Consider the following 15,908-nt stretch of genomic DNA (forward strand, 5'->3'; position numbering starts at 1 on the left):
GCTAAAGCTACTCAGCCTCCTCAAACTGTTTGTTCACAGAACCTGCAAGAAAGCCAAAACTGTAGGCATGGGTTAGCTGGGACAGAAGATCATCACAGTGCTACAGTGCTAGTGACACCCCTTGTCCTGAGGTTGTCCTGTATGTTTAACTCTGTACTTGCCTGCTGTTCCTGTCGTCTTTTTTTTCCCTGCTCTGCATATCAGCAACACTGGTTCTACCTGTCTTTTTTCCTAAAGTAGGCATCTGGTAAGAGTTGTTCCATATGATCCTTAATGAATTCAGGGACTGTTTTATGGGGACAATCTCTGCCTTGGCTATTCTATTCTCTTTCCTAGCCTTATTTCTTACTAGTTACCTTTGCTCTGTCTTGATAACAGCCAATCTGTGGTTATAATCATGCAAGGAGATGTAGCAGTAATTTAGGAACTAGTATATACTTCCAGAACAGTAATGGGAATTTTAGTTTTAATTTATGACATTATGCTTACAGTTAAGATTAACTGATGAATTATTTGAGGATTATACTGAATTTTCAACTTTATCTGTAGTGTTAGTGTTTCCTTGTATGTAATATCTTGAGAGTAAGTTTCATCAGGCCCATGGAATTTAATCTTTACTTCACTGTTAACTGAAGTCACCAGGCCCATGGTACTGGGTTTTGCTGTACTCTGAGAAGCACCTGGATCTGAAACCTCTGTTTTTAGCAGGTAGAAACAGTTGGCTACATGCTGAGCTATTGAAACAAAGGTCATATAAGTATTTTCCTAGCTAATTATAGAGAGCTGATCTCTCCTGCTCTTTGCTCAAGTGCCTGATGCAATGTAGGCAAAATCTTTACAGAATTTAGCAGAAATACATGTTTTTGTTGTGCAAGTAAGAACTATAGTGGGAAGAGTGACCAAATCCCTTCACACAAACAACTTGAGTAAGAAGTATACATATTCCTGTTTACAAAAGACATATTCTGTCAAAGATTTAATCTCTTCTCCAAAGCATTGTGAGATTAGGGGACTTTTTCTTTCAATAAAAGAGTCAAGTAAATAGTAGTTTATTTACTTACTCCAGCAGGAGGATAACAATTATATTCCCTGTTTTCTTTCTGCCCCTTTCTTTAGGCATTGTAGTGGGAAATGGTTTTGTCTCTGAGTTTCTTAAAGGGGCAGGTAAAAAGAAATATCCTGAATATTCTTCAATGGAATATGTGAAGTATCCTTAGTTGTAGGTAATAATATAAGAGCTGTCAATAATTTGCAGTATTTATCCACAAGTATCTGACTGTACTGTATCAGATATATCTTTTGCTTAATGAAGTTGTTTGTAGCTCTTCAGGGGAGGTGGAGTGAGCTCTGTAATCAAAGATTAGGCAAACAGAAAGCCTTTGCAGTCATGCTCAGAATAATTCTTCTACAGCTGAGTAAGAAGTTTACTGAACTATTTAGCAGTAGAAAATAAAACTGTGGAACATACGTTACAGAGCAGAAACTAACTAGTGATTACATGAGATTGTAAAGATTACTGAGTTAAAACTTGTGTTCTGTGCAGAGTGTATCTGGGAAAGACAAAACTACGTTTGTGTCTCAAAACAAAATATTTGTAAGAATTCAGCATCTTGTATTTTTTAAAACTACTTCCAGTGTGCCATGTAAGACTTAATTACTTTGCATCATTGTAATGAAATGATCAAAGAACGAAAAGATTTTTTAAATTGGCTTAAACAAAATCTTTTTTGTGATAGAAGTGTTGTTCACTGCTGCTGTGTTGATCTTGATTTTTTTTTAAAGATATTTCTCTAATAGTTTTATATCCTTCTTTGTGCAGTTTAATGTATTACTGATTTTTTTTTTTTCCTATTTCTCCAACTTTTGTAAATTACATACCCACCCGCCCAAAAAAACCATGTATCCTTACTCAAATATACCTTGCTGTAGGTAACAGCATAAAATCCTGCCTGGATTTTTCTTATGCTGCATGTGAGACTGCTGACATCCTGGAAGCAATAGCAGCATTTAAGAGTACCATCCTGGTACCAGTCATCAGCAGTTCCCAGGGGGTTCCTTCAGGCCTTGTGTTACAGGCTGGTCCAGAGAAAGATGACACTGCTGAGCAGAGCTGATCCTAGTTTCTGCTTGGCTGAGAGTGGTATCGCTGTTTCCCCTACAGATATGAAAGGCTGCTTCCTTGTGGCATAATTCAATCATAATTGTGGATCTGACTTGTAAAAGCGACCTCTCTCTCTTGGTGCTTCAGCTGTGCCTAAAATGTGCTGTTTGGTGAGAGGTGCACAAAAAATGGAACTTCATTTGCTATCAGCTGAACCTGCATGGAATTGCTTTCTTAGAGAACTTCATCAGTTATGATGATAAACCCTGTATTTGGAACAGAAGGATACTATTTTTGTAGTGCAGTTTTTAATTTAGTCTGTCTTGTTGAGTATAGTGTATTACAAGATGTAAAAGAATTCTGGAAAGGGTCAGACCAGCTGCAAAAGTGGAAGAAAACCTGTAAAGCTGTTATGTAGAATTAAATGGATTTCTTTGGCTTTCTGTACATCTTGTTTAAAAAAAACCCAAACAACTACTCTAAGTTATATGCTTATTTGGTTGCTTGGAAATTTCTGGGGGGAAAATCGAAGATGCTAATAGTTCTAAATACTTTGATTACTCAAGAAGTTACCTATAAAATGAAGCTTGGTTTTTGCTAACTGGGAAGAATAGTTGCCAGTGGACTCAAATGTTTCTTTATAATATTTACTATTTTTTAAAAAAATGTTCTTTGAGCATTCTCCCTAGGTTATAGAGAAAATAATTTGGAGTCACTTTTGAAACTCTGAAGATGTTTGTATTAGATAAATTGTATAAAATAAGGAGTTGTGACTTGGATCCAGGCAGTGTGGGTGAAAGTTTATTATGCTTGGTTTTGATAACACAGACTATTATCTAAGGTCATCCCTTTCATTGTTCCTTCTATTTGCTGAAGTAGTTTGCAGTTCATTAAATTGTCTACAACTAGCTAGCTGACTCACATTTTCAGTGTTTGTAGCAAATTATTAATTTTCTGAATGTATTTGTGATGTACTGAGTGTGTTGGCAGTTCCAGCAACACTTTGGGGACTCTTTCTCTCTGTTGGAAATCCAGTTCATAGGCACGATCACGTTTTGCAGAGAAACTGGTCATCCAGCATGGGACGTGAAAGCTACTTGATCCCCTCTGAGAGAGCAGCTGGTGATTGCTTTTCTTGCAAGCCTGTCTCAGAGGATGGCCCAGTAGCCAGTCAACTAGTTGAGAATCAACACTGGAGGAAGAAGATTCTACTCCCAAACATGCTTAGTTTCCTTGGTTGTCAGGCTACAAATGGAAGGCTGTGTCCACCCTTCAGGCAGGGGATGAAAATGATCCTCTTGTGCAGCAGGCAGTTTGAGCAGTTCTGGATCAGCACAGATGACTCTAGCTGTAGCAATCCATGTGAGGCCGCTCCTACGCCTGACTGGCAAATGCATTTTGTTAACTACTTCCCCTTAAAAAGAAAATGCAACATTCTCTTGCTATTTTAATATCTCCATTTCATCTTCTGGGGAGGCTTTGGAAATGGCATGAAGTTATAACCGAAACACCATTCAGACAAGGCAGCAAAGATAGCATGGAAAGACCCCTGGATGTCAGAGATGACCCAAATTGTCCCTTCTTCCTTACTGCTTTGTACCTGTTAGACTGCCCTAGAACCTCCTCCAGAACTCCATGCATTTGTACAGCTGACCGAGGCTCTGCAATCCCTTACAAGGTATGAACTACTTTGGTAAAGTAGTTCATGGGATACTCTCTCTGAACTGTGCACTGCATTTCTGGGCCAACACAGGAGTGATTGGTTTGTATCTATATAACAAACTGCCATTTTTCCCACTGGGATGCAGGTTTGTCAGGAAGCTGGTCATGGGCTGTCAGCTTAAATAACTTGTGCAGCAAGAATTCAGCTCCTTGGCTCTTTACTTCATTCACAACTAAGGGCTTGTACCAGTAGCTGTCCATTAAATGTCTGTAACTAAGTTCATAAGGCTGAGGAATATGGTGAAAGGAGTTTATTCTCAGCAAGCCAATCAATGGTGGCAGGAGTGAAGAGGGGTTGGTTCCTAGCCTACATCCACTCCTGATTCTAGGAGGATGGATGGAGTATGTGGCAGACAGAATGCTCTTGAGTCACATCCAGGGCTCAAAGAGAATGAGCTCATTCCAGGATCATTGGCTGTCAGGAGCAGTTTTGTGAATGTCTTCAGTGGATAATTAAGTGTAGTTTGCATTTTTTTTTTTTTTTTTGGTCAAACAAAGTAACTTAACTGCATTTAATAAAAAAAGTGATGTGCTGCTGCCTGCTTGCGAGCCCAGCGTCACCACTTCCCATCAGTGACACAAACACTAAGCACAGCACAAAGTCTGGATCTGTTCATCTTTTTCCTGATGGGAATTCTGGAATAAGTGATGTGCATGTATTACCTTAACTGTAATAATTAGGCAGCATATTGCTGTGTGACTCACATGGTTCATTGCTGTTGCCATGGCTGTTGTAGCTACCTTGTGAGATGTTTATATGAATATTTTTGTGGAATCGAAGTGATGGTGTTACCAAGTAATTGAGATATTTGTATTGTGAGCTGTGTTTTAAAAGCAACGTTTTAAAAACTGTCTTTGGAAATTGTTCTTGTTTATGACAAATGTTGCTTTGTACATAGAAAACTGTTGCTGCTGTTCTTATGAAGCAGAAACAAATCTGTTTAGCTGTAGGTGTTGCCTCTATGAACTGCCATCATTTTCTTATTCAGTCAAAAGAATCTAATATAAATCCTGGTCATCACCCTTTTTTTGGGTTTTTTTTTTTTTTGGTTTTGGGCTTTTTAATTATTGCAAACTGAAATAGATCATAACATCTCAGGGGTTGGAAGGGACCTCGAGAGATCATCATGTCCATTGTCTTCCAACATATAACACCATCAGGAGAAAAATACCTACTCTTTTAACAGAAGCTATTTTCTATTAGCAGTTATATGCTTATTTTCAACCTTATCTGGGTAATTTGTTTGCTAGAAGAAAACCAAATATTTTCTATCAGGTTGGTTTTTATTTAAGGTTAGTATAATTGTGTTTTCTTCCTGGATTATGACTTAAAAATAGATAAACTTCCACTTATTAGTGCAGCATTTTCATGATGATGAAGGTAGATTGCCAGGTAGTCTCACCTTTTGGTTCCAGTACAAATAACAATGAACAGGCAGGGGATTTTGTTTTCAGTAGGGTGACAAATTTAAGAGCTCTGTTCAAAGCAGTGTAATGTTTAATTAAAATTGTTTATTCTTTGCATTTCTGGTCTTTATTATTAATTTTGTGTACATTTTAATTTGCCATAAATAATTTGTAATTAAGGACCTCGTGCTTGTAATTGCTTTCTTAAATCTGTAACAGATGTTTGCCTTCATTTGTCTTTCATTCAAAAACTGACAACCAGCCAGGAAACTTGTAGCACCTAGTTTTATCTTTGCATGCACGTGGCTGTGTTCAGAAATGATATGTAAGAAAGTGATCTTGTGATTTGCAAACTAATGGGCTATTGCTGTGTCTCTTTGTAGAGTGCTCACTTGGCCATGATCGATACTCTTATGATGGCGTATACTGTAGAGATGGTCAGCGTTGAGAAAGTCATTGCATGCACTCGGCAGTATTCATCCTTCTTCCAAGCTGCAGATCTACCTTATGACATTGAGGATGCTGTCATGTACTGGATAAACAAGGTATGAGTGCTGGAGAAGCAAGCTGTGAGTTTTCTTTGTCTACGTGATTCGATTAAGGATGAGTGGGTAGAATATGTATGTATGTAGGCACATCAAGACTGTGACTGATACAGACTGTTCCTTCATCTGCTGTGTACAGATAATAAAAAGCAAGGTTTTCAGAATCAAGTTAAATATGTTTACGTGAAACAAATGGGAGGTCTAAATGCATACAAGTGCTGTAGAAATATTAAATAAAATACTATAATATACACTACAGTGTTAGCAGTCACTGTCATGTTCAAATGCTATTGCGGCTGCTTTTTAGCTCTGCTAAGACTTGTCATCTTTTTGTGTAATTTAACACGTTTTAAAACTAAGGTTTTCTGTTTGTATTTGAACATATCTTGCTTCGCTGCATAGTCAAATCAAGTAACAAGGATAAATTGCTTATCAAATCTGGTTGAGCATCAGAAGGGGGATGTTACTGTGTACAATGCACAGCCAGCAGCTAGTCACCCCAGACTGCATCTAAAACTGGCATTTGCTGATTGTGCTTCAGGGCTGTAGTCTGAAATACTTGTTTAATCTTTTCAGATAACAGACAAGCTCAGAACAAACCGCTGAATAAAATATTTTGTCTCTAGGTAAATGAACATTTGAAAGACATAATGGAACAGGAGCAAAAACTGAAAGACCATCATGGTGCAGAATCTGCAGGAGGTCAAAAGGTAGGCGTAGGAGTTGAAGTATTTTAAGTAAGAATAAATATCTGTAATAAAAAACTATTTGCATATAGTATGTATAGGTAAATATATATTTGCAGACACGCACAGACTTTTAACTGCTTGTTAAAGAAAGCAAAGTTTTCATATTCAGTCATTCTGTTATTAGTTTCATTGTTCCCATGAAAATCTCCATGTAAATGTAACACTAATAGAGTTGCGCCTTTTTATTCCCAGTTGTCCTTTTTGACAATTCTATCTTTGATAGCAGGGAAGCACCTGTTATGTTAGTACTAAGGAATTTATTAAGATTAATGAATATATTCAAATTAATTAAAGCTCTAGTCATTACTGATACAGAAAAGGCCACCACAATTTTATTCCTTTTTCAGTAGATTTTTTTTCCCTTGTGAATTGCATGCATTGCAAAGGAGAAATCTGTACGTGGCATCATGGAAAGCATTGCTCTGGCTATAATCCAAAATACCGGTTGATTACAGGTTTTATTATATCTACAATAAAACCAGATTATGTTTGATTACCTTTCCTAACAGGATTTGTTATTTCCTTTTGTTTGCGGAGCTCAGTTAGGTAAATAGCATTATAGCCGTCACAATACGGAAGGGTAGCATGCAGTTCCAGAGTATGTAAAATTGCTTGCTTTAGAAGGAGTTCATGTTGTGATCTAATTATTATTGGGGAATTGGTAATAAGTGGGAACACCCTTTGGTATTATCCCTGCACTTGTACACAGAACAGATTTCCTAGCAAGGCTGTAATCCCAGTTCCCTTCCCGATCTGTTCTCGTGTAGGCAGCTCTCTCCTTTTCAGTGCTGCTCGGAAGGAGTTGCAGGCTGCCTGGCTAGATTAGAAGTTCAGCTTCAAAAAGTGCAAGTGCAGTGAATGTCCCTACACTTGTGGCTTCTTGTTAAATATGAGGAATGATGAAGGCTAATTACTAAGTGTGTGACTCAGCAAAAGAAAGTGGTGGTAGTGTGGCAGTGGTGCATATATCTCGATATGGAAAATTTAAGCTGTGTTCAATAGTGATACTGGCATAGAAATCTAAAGAACAAGAAGTCTTTGACAAGTTCATTTCTCAAATTTAGATAAAAGAAAGTAAATGGGGATGTGGGGAGATAATCCCTAGAGGACATAGAGGTTTGATAGATATGAAAAAATCATAGGCTTTTCTTTTTCTTAAAAATAATAGGAAGGTTTAAGTGCTTTTGGGTTATGTTGAAAGAAGAGAATAACTTCAAATTGAAAGTGGATGAAAGTCGATACAGTAAAGGTCTATCAAAGAAAATACTCTTTTCAAAGCAGTGTCATAAAATTATTATATAAACATTATTATGTATAAATTCTTAGTGGAAGAAAACATTTACGTAAAAAACGGTATATGCGTTTGTGGAGGTTTCCATCTGAATCATGAAGCTGTAACACGATCAAAGCCCTGTTCTGTTGACCAGTGTACAAATGCATTTGCAATACCACCAGAGTTGTCATGTGGTTGTAATGAAGGCCTTCTCTTCTATACATTGAATTTTAGATACTATTACCCCAAGTGCATCTCCTGTTTGCCTATGTAGGATTCAGCTGCATAAATTACATTGTCAAGTCAGGTACTCCAGGGCTGTATTAGCATAACTTTATAAGCTAAAATCTCAGCATGGGCAGAGCTTCAGGCTCCAGTTGACCCCTAGATGTCTTTTCTGACAAGAAATCTATTATGGTTACAGGGTGATTTTTTTTTTAATTTTTCTTTTTTTAAAAGCCCAACAGGCTACTAGAGAGCAGCCTCCACATTTAAGTACATAAGAGCAAAAATACTTGTATAATGAGTCGAAATATCATTTTTACATTAAAGTTTCAGTGAATGCAATGATAAACAGAATCTGTTTCTAGAATCTACATATACAGTGCTTGAATTACTGAACTTATAATTTTCATGCAGGACAATAGCAACATTTTTGACTTAGTGTATTTAACTCCAGGTTTTCTTTGGGAAACACTGATCTGTTCAACTGATGGCAAACTTACTGCTCTGAAATCTCAGCCATTCTTTTTGCCTCTCAGTATTTACCAAATTTCCCCTTCATTTTGCTAAAGCGAATGGTGACTGTACATGTCAGCATTTGAGATTTAGTAACACATTAAACACCATAACTAAAACCTGTATTTCTCAGCTGTAGATCATACTGGATGCTAGCTTTCCAGAGAGAACTATAATGCAGGTCCACTAGATGGATCAAATCATATTGATCAGAGTTCCTAACAGGAGTTTCTGTTAAATGATGATGTGGCTTGCTGTCCAACATGTCCTAGGAGCTTTTGGCAGATACCCAAGTGCTTTACCCTGATTGACATTTTGCACTGGTCCATGTGTACTCTTTTATAGCATAGAATCAGTGAGACATCCTGTTACAGAAGTAGGGCCAATGCCATGAAGTATCTTAGCAGTGCTGTCAAATAACTGTAGCTAAATTCCTATACCAGGTTTGGGTATTGATGAGGTGGGTGTTTTTTATAAGCTCTGCTTGGGTTTAGTTACTAGTGGGTTTTTTTCATTAAAGGCAGAGGGGGGGGGTGTTGAAATTTGCTTTTGTAATAAAGCAATATTATTACACAGTTTACCATTTTATAGAGAAATTAAATTATACTGCTATATATTTATTAAGCATAGCATTTCCTATGCTTATATTTCAGTTATAGTTTAAATCTTGGTTTATTAATTCAAGTGTTTCACTTTCCTTCTTTGTTGTTTTTAAACCCCTAACTGCCACTTCTATTTGTATTTTAAAATTTAGTATGAAGGGCAACTGGACTATTTCATTGTGCCCTTTTTTCTGTTTTCCACCATCCTTTTCAGGTTGGAGTTGTTTCGTAGTTTGGCTTCTCTGTTACCAACACAGTTAGCAGTTCTAAAGGCAGCAATTCCATTCTAAAACTTGAGAGAAAAACTCTGCAATCTCCCCTCTGCTCTAAGCAAACACTTTTCGAGATTAAAGTTGCAGAGCTTCTATGGTGTGATCAGGTTTTGAACATAAACTAAAATTAAGAATGCCTCTCCTGCAGATTTAGAGAGATGGCCAGACAAACATGGGAGGAATACATCGTTCTAGTTATTAAGGAAAACTTGTCACTAGTTTTAAGTTCTGGCCAAGAAGCAGCAAAGTTAGGTACCAAAAACGTGAAATCAAGTTAACAACTGAACATTTGAATTGTTTCATTATTTCCTAAATTATGATAAATTCATACATTTATTAGATGTTGAAAAATAATTTCAGCATAATCCTCAAGACTGACAAATTCATGTCTTACTGTCTTGTTACAAAACCATGATGCACCTTTTTAAAAATAAATCGTAAGCCTCTACATTTCTTAAAACTGTAAGCATCATATATGCAGATTAATAAATGATACAACTGAAAAGATATCCTGTTGTCTATTTCTGGATAGATTAAAGCCAGTATTTACCAATTATGCTGTTGCATTTGTTGTCCTTCACTGTTTTTTCTGCTGCTATCTTCCTGTAGAAGAAAGGAAGAACTGTCTATGGTTTTTAGTTCCAGGTGGTTCTCTGTGGATCTTAAACAGCGCATGAGTTGTGATAACCTCGTCGTCTTCTGGTAGAGTCCCTGCATCTTCTTTCAGAATTAGGATTTCAAGTTTTGGAGTAAATAGCTTTGGTTTTCAGGCTTCCATTGAAGAGTATGCAGTGATTGTCAAGTTGCACTGGTTAAACTGTGGATTTTCAATGCTATCAAAGCTTTCTCAAAAACATTCTTTTGTTACTTTTCCATCTGCTTTTGTGCTTAGGCAGAATCAGTTTTAACAGACTTAAGCCAAATCAGTGTAAATCCCATGAGAGGAAAAAAATGCAAGAGTATTCATCCAAAGACCTGAGTTCTTCAAAATTGTTAGAATGAGTTTAAACAGTGCAACTTTCTGTGTGAAGGTAAAACACTAACTTTCAATGAATGTTATGTTTCATAAAGCCACGCTGCTAGCAAAAGCTAACCTGGCAAGAAGAAAATTTTGCAGCAGGATCAGCTACTTGATCCAATTAATGCACAGCTGCATGAGCACAAATGATGGTGCAAGAAACACAGCGGAAGTTGATTTATAAATCTTAGTCTGTTTGAATTTAAACTTTATCATCATCTTTCAGTCTCTTGAATTATAGTAATCTGAACCCTAGTTTCAGCCAAGTGGACAAACAAAAATAAATACAGGGTGCTTTTTTACAAAGAGTAGTTCTTCAGCTTGTCATTGAATAGGTATTGATGGACTTTGAGCCCCAGTCTGAAATACACTTCTCCTTGACAAATCAAATAAGAATGTTCCCTGTCAGTGTTAAGCAGCTCAGGTCTGATTGCAGTCCATTTACCTAAACCCTTGCTTTATGATATGGTTCAGAATTCCTGCTTGCAGTTGAAAATTAAAATAATTGGGGTTTGAATTCAGGCTTTGACTATATTTCAGTGAGGTGAAGAGAAACTGAAGCCTGTGGAAAGTGATTTAGTTGGTGTGGCTGACATGCCTAGGGCCAAGCATGAACGTGCATCTCGTAGTTCATTCTTCAGAGTGGCTTTGGGATTCTCCACTGTGAACACTGCAGTTAAACGAAGGAGAAGACTGCACACACTGTCATGTAGAATAGCTTTTTTTATATGACAGATGTGTTTCATTACTACAGTTTAAGTGTTTCCTAGAAGCACATTATTTTAACAACTACATAAAATAATAAGCTTCTATAGCAGTTTTTTCCATCGTAGTTTAAAACTACTTTTTTATCATTTCTAGAAAATACTTCTATTCATTTAAAAAAAAAACAACCTAGAATGTCTTCTTTCTTGCACTTTGGTAATTTGTTTGAGGGTGGGTTTTTTAATTTCTACAATGAAATCAACAGAGTGGTGAGGTTTGCTGTATGTATTTGTATCATTACACTTGTTTTTTCTTTTCCTTAATAATAGAAGTATTATGCAGACTAGTTACAGAAAAGTTCACTGACTTCAGTATGCTTAGGTTAAGCTTTTAGGTCAAATTACATAAACATTTTCTTTATATGTTTTTCTGGGTTTTTTATCATGTATGAGTGTAGAGTTGTATGTATCGGTTCTGATCATTTCTCTGCCAGTAGCCAAAACTCCATCTACATTTCAGGTCATTACACATCATGCAGCTGATGCTAATGTGACTTGTCACAGCAAAAAAAATAACTGCCTGCACATTTTGTTGTTCTGAAAACTGTCATGTAATGGTTTAAAACCATTGTTAAATGTTATAAACATAACTGTTTGCCTTGAAGTAACTAATGCAATCTTCACTGGATTGGTTGTATTGTGTACTACAGTGTGTTTATACCTTTTTTTTCCATTGCTTTAGCTTCCCTGCTTCCCCATGTGTGCTGCTAGAGTTCATTTTGATACTTGTGATATCATGAATTCAAGTCTCAAATGAATTCTTCAGTCAGATTGGATATGTAGGGTAAAACTAAATGTGTGAAAGCATTAAATAAAACTGCATTGATCTGACAATCTTACCTGTTCATGTGGGAGAATTACAGTGATGATGTACTAAGACTGCAAGCATATTTCTCCAGTGTTACTTCTGTTAATTAGCTCCATATGCAGAGGTTACAGTGTGCCAATGCTCACCTTTAAATTAGACTTCACTGTTATACAAAACTGAGAATGTTAAAGAAAAATTGCTTTGTTAAATTGATTTGTGAAATCTGATAAATTGTTCCTTTTTTTCTTTGCTTTTTGCTTTTATTCTTTTTTCCTACTGCTTCCTCTGAAGTCTCCTACCAAATGGTTTTGGAAACTGGTTCCTGTAAGTTTGCCCAACTGCTTCACTTTGATCAACTAGCTTATTTTGGGAATGGCTTTGTCCATGTCATGCTGATCTAATCATTCATTTCATTTATCTCTACAAGAAAATGTTATAACAGATCATATTGGAAAGGTACACATAGTATAGAACTTTTCTTTGCAAGGTAATCTGCAAAAGAAATTAAAGCTGTGATGCTGGGTAAGGAATTATTGTTCAAGCAGTCAGGTTCTCTATGGGTTTGAGTAAGGTAGTGATACCTCTCATTAACTAACATTGAATGATCGGGTTTTTTGCAAACTACTTTTTCAGAAGGTTCCAGCAAACATAGGCAATTAGATGCTGACTCTTAGAAAGAGATGTGCAGAAAGAGTTTTTGATGCTACATGAAACCAGAAAAGTTCTGGTTTAACGATATGAAATCACTTACACCATTTGTTGAGGTTTTCCTGATTTTTCAGCAGATTTTAGACCTCTTCCCACACAAAGTAACCCAAAGCAATCTACTTCTATTGATACTGTAATTTCACTAAAAGCAATAAAAAGTAACTGTTTAGGTCTGCAATAGCAATACATTTTGTTTTCTTTCTGCTGTGTCACTTGGGGATTATCATTACTTTCCTCTATCATAGAGTAATTCACCCCTGAAATGTATTTGAATTGTTTATTCTACCACAGGTTTGTCTGGGAACAAAGCAGTCAGCTTGTTAGGTACATGCAGAATTGCGTGCCCCTGGTCTGAATTCCAAAGAACTAATTCTGATCTGTCTTTGATGTAAGGATTGCCAAATAACTGATCTAGCAGTTACTCAGATATTAAGTTACCCTGACTAGTAAAAAACTGTTCATACATTGCAAAGAGAGTTAAAAAATAACAAGGGAGTTTCATGTACACAACAGAAATTATTTGGTGTCTGGAAAACCAGTTAAGAAGTACTGTCTTCAGCAGGCTAATCAGTATTCAAATTTGTAACAGTTTATGCTATTCAGGCTATTTCTTTACAGTACTGTCTCTTACAGTTTTGACACGAAAATGCACTGCTCTTCACAATCAATTGTGTTTTGCAATTAAGATAACATGATTTAATGGAGGGAATAATGCAAAAAACTGGGCTGTGATCAAAAATTTAAGCAGCGGTGTTTTTTTATTTGCCTCATCTCTACAAAATAAGGTGGCTACTTCAAAGCAGTTTTAGAGTATGTTTTTGTTCTATTTTGGCCTAAGGTGTTCAGTTTACTAATGATTCTCTTCCACTGTATAAAAGTGATATTTTGAATGTAAAATGTTCAATCTGTTGAAAAGGTAACTCCAATTTGCCAGCCAGCTGTCCATAAGCAGCTCAACTAGTGGTATTTATGTTGCTTTGAGGTTGTTTGGTAGAGATAGAGTTGAAACCCGAGTGCTACTAATAATGTAGTAGGAAGGCAGTGGCTCACTCTTAACAGTCCATCCAGCCTTCTGATTGCTTCCCCTTACCTACAGCAAGTGTTTCATAGTCAGACAGACATACCTGAGCATATAGGCAGCTGAAAACTTACTCTGAGAAGTCAATTTGTAACTCATTATCTGCTATATAGTAAATGCTGAAGTGCTCATTGTTAATGATTAGCTCAGAATACACATGAGCACTTCGTGTAGCTGATGGTTCATCTTTAGCTGACCTTGTTTACAAGCGTCTGGGCTATACCTGGACTTGTTTTAGCAGAATAAGCTCAAAGGCACTGAATCAGGCTGGTTTAGGATCTCAGAAACAAGACGCACGTATTAGCATTTATGTTGAAATTAGCACTGGAGCTTTATAATAAACAGAGTTCATATTTTGCATTATTGCATCCATATTTATTAGCAAACATTACAACTGATGAGAAGAATTTCTTCAAATGGAAGTTTATTAAAAATGCATTGGAATTGCCAGTGCCTTTTATTTTTCAGTATAACTTCTTTTATCTTTTCAACCAAATTAAAACATGATGGCTGTTAAACCCTAATGAACCTAGCATGTCAGGTTATATAAGTTTCTCTTTCCCAAAGTAACATGCCTGGCATGCTCTCAACAGTGAATTAAGTCCTCTTACTAGGCCCACTTTAATGGTATGACACAGTTTCTAGCATCTGCACACACTGTTCATAAGGCCAGTGAAGGCATCGTTAAAGTGACAGTAGACTTTTCACTGTGCAAGACCACTGTATTATTGATATCAAATATTTTTGAACGCTCCATTAAAAATATGCTATTTAAAGGAATGTATAAATTGCACAGGGGCCATGATGTTAGACTCCATTTGTATCCTGTATCTTTTATCATTATTCATAATTATTTTTAATATTTCATAGGCTGAATTCTAGTCATTTTGAGGAGGAACTACATGTATTTAAAACTTAGAGATTTTTCATCATAGTGGGTCATTAGATTGCCATAAAGTGAAAAAGAACAAACTTTCCCTACAAGCATAATTGGCCTATTTATTTAGAAATAGCAGGAAGTACTGCTCACTTGGAGAAAAGGATATTAATAATGCATGAAACACTAATGTGATTTTGATTAGTATTAGTGAATATTTCCCATAGCATGCAAAAACAGCATTTTCATTTTCACACACCACACTTGACACACAAATACCAGTGGGTTTCAAGTATGAAATAGACTAACTCATAGGGTGTTTTTGAAAAAATATTAATTGGTTACAATAGAAGTTATCTGGGCCTTTATTTTTCTAGAACTGATGTGTCTACTGTTGTTAGATCAGACTTAGACTTCTTTGACCATTTAAAGGACACTGACATTCACTGAAGATAATCCTTGACAGAAATCCAGTGGCAGTAAGTATAGCCTTCAGGGTTAGTCTGTGGTTTTTTTGCCAGCAAAGCTAGCTTAAACAATTCTCACCCCACCCATAAAACCTCCAGCCCTGCCCACTAATTCACTGCAGAAGCAAAGGAGGAGGGAGATGTAGCTGGATCAGTGCTTTTGCCACACAGTCCCAGCAGCAGTTGCTCCAGCACAGCCAAGAGGTGTAGAGAATAAGAGATAGTTCCTATCAGCTTCAGCTTTGCTGGGTAGTGTGACATTCACAAAGGTTTCTCAGAGTTCCTACAGGGAGACTTTCAGCTTAGTACGTATAGATGAATTAAAATAGCCTAAAATTAACTCAGAAAAACTTTTAGCATTGCATTCTGTGGGATGAATAGAACAGTAACCTTTCAGTGCTGTTTTAAAAATAAGTTTTAGTAAATTAATATTAATACATTAAAATCTATATCGCTTTCCCTCTGTTTGATTTCCCAGGAAGAACTGAAAAGAAATTAAGTCTGATGAATACCTTTTTTTTTTTTAAGTAAGCCCCCTCTCCACACAAAAAAACCAGAAACCCATGCAAAGTATATTTGCTACAGAGAAGTGCTATCTTGGTGTTCTGAACTAATGATCCCTTTATACACTAAGTTGTTCTGCCAAGTGTTTCTTTGTATAACTGGACCACTGCATGGTTGTAAATGCTTCTCTGTTTACAACTGCTTAGGTTGGCACGTGCTAGTAATAAAATGGGAGTGGGTCACGTGCAGGTTTCCTTGTTTCTTAGTCATTATGC

The 15,908-nt window shown here is 36.5% G+C and overlaps 1 protein-coding gene across 1 annotated transcript in view; it reads left to right on the forward strand.

The window, feature by feature from the left end:
• CAMSAP2 (calmodulin regulated spectrin associated protein family member 2) overlaps positions 1-15,908 on the forward strand; it is a gene marked incomplete at its 5' end in the record, with an annotated part of 73,559 nt that overhangs the window by 29,026 nt on the left and 28,625 nt on the right. The window contains 3 exons of the mRNA XM_084266314.1: positions 5,614-5,775; positions 6,402-6,485; positions 12,291-12,323. Of these exons, the coding sequence (XP_084122440.1) occupies positions 5,614-5,775; positions 6,402-6,485; positions 12,291-12,323 (279 nt within the window). The remainder of the gene's footprint in view (positions 1-5,613; positions 5,776-6,401; positions 6,486-12,290; positions 12,324-15,908) is intronic.

Source organism: Gallinula chloropus (assembly GCF_964237585.1).
Source record: "Gallinula chloropus genome assembly, chromosome: 6".
Lineage (NCBI taxonomy): Eukaryota > Metazoa > Chordata > Aves > Gruiformes > Rallidae > Gallinula > Gallinula chloropus.